This window comes from Nansenia antarctica (assembly GCF_963989245.1).
Source record: "Nansenia antarctica genome assembly, chromosome: 12".
Classification (NCBI taxonomy): Eukaryota; Metazoa; Chordata; class Actinopteri; order Argentiniformes; family Microstomatidae; genus Nansenia; species Nansenia antarctica.
In genome coordinates this window covers 14,283,563-14,289,227 of record NC_137682.1, presented here as the reverse complement: position 1 = coordinate 14,289,227, position 5,665 = coordinate 14,283,563, and the positions used below count along the sequence as shown (strand labels likewise).

Below are 5,665 nucleotides of genomic sequence, written 5' to 3'. Positions count from 1 at the left end.
AGTCTCTCTCTCTCTCTCTCCTCCACCTACTGGTCTCTCGGGGGGAGGAAACAGGCACAACAGTTAACACGCCACTGATGGGGGTTTAATTGGCATCAGCCAGTGCCAATTACGCCCCCATCCCCTTCACCAACCGTCCTGCAGCCCCCTCTGCAAGCCAGATGCGACACGCTCCCCACAATTATGCTCTTGTTTAATACACACATATCATGTAAAGTCATATCATGTAAAGTCATTCAAGTCATGATGCTGTGTAGTGAGCTAATTTTATGTTTATTCAAAATCACATATGGCTGTTGCCATAATAAACCTTACTTCATGGAGGCACGGTCTGACAATATTGTTTTATGGTGTGTGTGTGTGTATGTCTGTGTGTTGATAATGAGGATGAGAGCAAAGTTCACCCATGATATAATCATTGTTCCTATAGACTACATGACTGTAGATTATTGCTCTCTCAAAGCCCCACCTGTTTACTGATCTAGGTTACAGACAGAATACAGGAAGCAATGCGGTTAGTGGACCAACGGAGGAGGAAGCAAAGTTTAGTTTGTTAACAGTCCTTTCTGACAGGCACTGAGATTCATGCCTGCTCCAAGAGACACCAGACTAAACACACAACTCACACTGAGAGGAGAGAGACTGTCTTTACACAACTACAGGAGGGAATACTGTACAAACCAGTGACTTAACCTGCTGCTGACTGAATTAGAGTACATGTTCAAGAATCAACATGAAAGGTGAAAGTAAACTTTAGAAGCCATTTCAGAGGAGGAAGGACTGGGTGAGAAAATGGCTTCCAGATCGTATCTCCCAGAGGAGGATCTCTCCTGTCCTGTGTGCCGTGACATCTTTAAAGATCCTGTCGTCTTGTCATGTAGCCACAGCTTCTGTAAAGCCTGTCTGCAGAGATTCTGGAGAGAGAAAGGATTTCGTGAATGTCCAGTTTGTAGGAGAAGATCCGCAAAGTCAGAACCTCCCATGAGTCTGACTTTAAAGAATCTGTGTGAAGCCTTCTTACAGGAGAGAAGTCAGAGAGCTTCAGAAGGGTCTGAGGTGCTCTGCAGTCTGCACAGTGAGAAACTCAAGCTCTTCTGTCGGGAGGACAAACAGCCAGTGTGTGTGGTGTGTCGGGATTCAAAAACACATAAAAACCATGACTGCTGCCCTATCGATGAAGCTGCACAGGAGCACAAGGTACACATTTTAATGAGATCCCATATGAATTTGGTCACAATTATTATTTTGTGTAAAACACCAACATCTAAGGAACATACAAGGAGAGACATTCAGTCTCGAAATTTAATGATTAGGCCTAGAGGGTACCAAAGTACAGCATTCAAACCTTTCATGTGTTAAGAATGCTTAGGTTCAGGTGTGAAGTGTGTAGTCAACAAATCACCGGTTTCTTTCAATACAATGTGTGCACAAGGGAGAGATACAACATACAGCAAAGAAGGGAGGATCTCTAAGGAGAGGAAGGCCAGTTCTCAATTTTAAGCTTAACTACAAGAAGTAGAAAATGATTTCGCTCAGCCCCCCATTGCTCTCAATCTTAACACATGACCTGCCAGTGTCCATCCTGATGTCAACATGTTTACCATGCTGAGCATAATGGCGCAACCATCTTGGCCTAAGCCAACACAACTACTTCTGGGGACAGAGACAAGAGCGACCTGGTCTGACAATGGTAGTACTAAAGCATCATTAAAAAAAAATCATCAACAAGACTATTCTACTTACCATGTGTAACCACTGATAGATAATCTGATAGATAACGACCGTTAATGTAGTCTAATTAACGGTCATTTAATAGAACACCTGTGCGGTGGAGTGATACATATAGTTAAAAGTCCCAGTGCTGTTATACTGTATATCGGCACTCATGGAATGCCTTTTGTCCAATCAAATTACTTAGTCGCAACGAACTGTTGTATAATTGGTGTTACACATTTCCTGAATACTATATTTTGTTTATTTCTAGGAGAAACTCCACACTGCACTGAAACCGTTACAGGAGAAGCTGAAGGTCTTCAGTAAAGTTAAAGAAACTTGTGATCAAACAGCAAAGCACATTAAGGTAAGAATGTTGAGCCATATGATAATCCTAATCACTAATATTCTAGTAGTGTTTTAACATGACAGCTTTAAATATTATAAAATATATTTCACATAACAACTTTTTGTTCCACGGTTGGGTGTTAGTTAATATTGTGTACATTGTATTTATTGTTTATATTGTTTGTATTCTTCTCATTGTAAAACAGTTTGAGACAATTGTCTTTGTAAAAAGTCTGATACAAATATATTTGATTGAAATGTAACTGATTGCAAAAGTAAGTGGTAATTTTCCCGTGGCTGGTGTGTTGTATGCTCCAGAGCCAGGCCCAGCACACAGAGGGGCAGATTAAAGAGGAGTTTAAGAAGCTTCACCAATTTCTAAAAGAGGAAGAGGAGGTCAGGATAGGTGCACTGAGGGAGGAAGAGGAACAGAAGAGTCGGAGGATGAAGGCGAAGCTTGAGGGGCTGAACAGAGAGATTTCATCATTTTCAGACGCAATCAAAGCCACAGAGGAGGAGCTGAGAGCTGAAGACATCTCGTTTCTGCAGGTCAGTACTGCTCTCTATAAGCTAGTATGATTTGATGGTCATTACTGATTGACTGATGAATATTGATTCATTGTTTAATTCAATCTGGTCTTGACTCTTTTGTGCCTCTGCAGCACTACAAGGCCACAGTGAAAAGGTAAGTGTTCTCCCTCCTGTCCCTCTCTTCTCTGTGGTTCTGAACCCAACCCCACAGCCACACTGACTCCTGAATGTCCTTCCAGAGCCCAGAGCACACTGCCAGATCCACAGCTGGTCTCAGGAGCACTGATAGATGTGGCCAAACACCTGGGCAACCTGCAGTTCAGAGTCTGGGAGAAGATGCAGAGGATTGTGACATACAGTGAGTATAAATTCAATATCTTATTAAATGTATTTTATTATCTATACATATAATGTGTTCTCATGAACTGCTATTGACACTCAGACATACAGACATAAACAAAAACATCTTTCTACCAGAGTGCATATGCCGGGTTCAATGACAGAAGTTAACAGTATCAAAGAAAGTTAGGAAATACATTGACTGTGATATATGTACAGTATTATGACATCATTGTTGGTTTATCATCGTCTCCACTTGGGGGTGGACATGGGTGTGAACAACAAACACAGTATCAGCAGAAAATGCATCTCTCTTCAGCTCCTGTGATTCTGGATCCTAATACTGCCCATCCACGTCTCATCCTGTCTGAGGATCTGACCAGTGTGAGATACAGTGATGATAGACAGCAGCTTCCTGACAACTCAGAGAGGTTTGATAACTACAGAGAGGTCCTGGGCTCTGAAGGCTTTAACTCAGGAACACACTGCTGGGATGTTGATGTTGCAGACAATACAGGCTGGGTCCTAGGTGTGATAGCAGAGTCTGTCCAGAGGAAGGGAGGCATAGAGGGTGGAGGCTGGGGAATATGGCACAACAGTGGTGAATATGGAACATTGTCAGGGCTAGGTACTCCTCTCGCAGTGAGGCAGAAACCCCAGAGGATCAGAGTGCAGCTGGACTGGGACAGGGGAAAGCTGTCTTTCTCTGACCCTGATAATAACACACACCTACACACGTTTACACACACTTTCACTGAGAGCGTCCGTCCATTCCTATTCAATGGCTCTAATGTAATCTCTGTAAGGATCTTACCAGTGAAGGCCTCTGTAACAGTGGAACTGCACAGTTAGAGCTGATACCACTGTCTGTAACAGTGGAACAACCATGTATTTACAGTATATATAGGCATTGCCACCACTAACTATTTGCAGTCCCACTCATATTTTTTGTTTTATTGATAGATACAGTAGAGATTTAGACAGGAAGGATGGGTGAGAGAGAGAGGAGGGATGACATGCAGGACATAAGAAGTCAAACTGGGAACCCTGCGGTTATGTGGTCGACACTTAACCCGCTACCCCACCTAAACGCCCATAGTCATTGATTCTTGAAAGAATATATGTCTTTTGTTTATAGCTCAGTCTATTAATTTGAGAATGGTTCCATTTCTACAGCACCATCTCTCGGCTGTTTACCAAAGAAAGTGTCAGGAAGACCAATTTGTTGTTGTTTAAATCCCAGACTGCACCTTTAAAGCTGTTGGCATATTCTTACTTCATGGAGGCATGGTTTCATAACATTTATGTTGAACTTTATTTGATTGTTAATTCCTTTTGGCTCCTCAACTTTACATACAATTATTTTTAAAAATATGATGTTCTGTAATGATGATATGGAGCCTATGCAGACACGATTTGGACAGAAAAATACTGTATGTTGTGAATGCTAGTGCAGCAGAGATTTTGTGTAATAAACAAATTATTAAAATATATTGTGACTGAAAACAGTTTCTTTTACATGTTTATAGTCTTCCAGATTTATTGTCTGTCTTTAAATAGTCACTCCAGGAGCATAATTCAATCCTATCTCCAGTAGAGGGCATAATATAACAAACATTCACTGACTTTCCTGACCAACCGACAGATAGACGAGAAATCAGCAGAAAAGGATGTAAGTGGTGATTGTGACATACAGTGGGGTGCAAAGAAATTGAGTGCAGCATGACTGTAAGGACAGAGGAAAGTTGTCATTCTCTGACCCTGATAATAAGTGTTATAGTGTGTGTGTGTGTGTGTGTGTGTGTGTGTGTGTGTGTGTGTGTGTGTGTGTGTGTGTGTGTGTGTGTGTGTGTGTGTGTGTGTGTGTGTGTGTGTGTGTGTGCGTTCGTGCGTGTGTGTGCGTGCGTGCGTGAGAGAGAGAGAGATACTATTATGTACAATAATGCAGGTTTGCCTCTATTGGAAAAAGGTTTAAACATTTTTCATTTTAAATCCATGAGGGATGTATTATTTTAATATTCTTCCATTCTTTTATTCTCATATCAGCACTGCTTTAATTCCATTTTTACCACAAGATGGCGGTAAAATACTATTTTTATTTAGAGATGCGATGGAGTCTGTGGAGGACCAAACCTGCCATCATAAAAATGTAATTAATAAATTAATAATTGTACACTCCAACAGAGCAAGGCCAAGCACTGCACTGCGACTATGGCCAAAACCTCATACTGTCTACTGTTTACTAAAAGTATCTACTGCATACTAACCATGAATACTATTTAGAGCCTTATGCGCCGTACAATGTATGCAGTTAGTAATCAATGTCAACATACTACCCCATTAACACTGAGGAAATATCTGACAATGTTAACCCCAGTGTGTCCTGTCTTCCAGACCCTGGCCTTTAAGCATCATGGTAATAACATTTTTTCCTCATTTTAGTTTGTCCTCTTCAAATGCTGTGAGCTGTCCAGGCCAATAATAAAGTAGTATTCTTAACCAAAAAAGTAGAACATGTTTTCACACAATACTAACTAATGTTTGGGACATTGTTTGTTTGATCTTATTTTTTTATCAATAGCAGAGATTTCTCGGGATCAGTATAATGTTTGCGGCCATCTTTGTAGTCATAACGCCATGCAGGATGTAGTGTAGTCCAGTCATTCAGTAGCGGGTCTTGTCGGCCACCGTACTGCTGTGATCTCTGAGGGAACTGAGAGACGAAGGCTGACAT

The 5,665-nt window shown here is 41.3% G+C and overlaps 1 protein-coding gene across 1 annotated transcript; it reads left to right on the top strand.

Moving 5' to 3' along the window:
- Nucleotides 1-792: 792 nt before the first annotated feature.
- On the top strand, nt 793-3,783 carry LOC308168887 (E3 ubiquitin-protein ligase TRIM35-like; the record flags this gene model as incomplete). Its single annotated transcript, XM_080543529.1, has 6 exons — nt 793-1,197; nt 1,985-2,080; nt 2,380-2,610; nt 2,724-2,746; nt 2,832-2,950; nt 3,251-3,783. 6 exons carry the CDS (start codon nt 793-795, stop codon nt 3,781-3,783), a joined length of 1,407 nt encoding a protein of 468 aa, XP_080399655.1.
- Between the last annotated feature and the right edge of the window lie 1,882 nt (nt 3,784-5,665).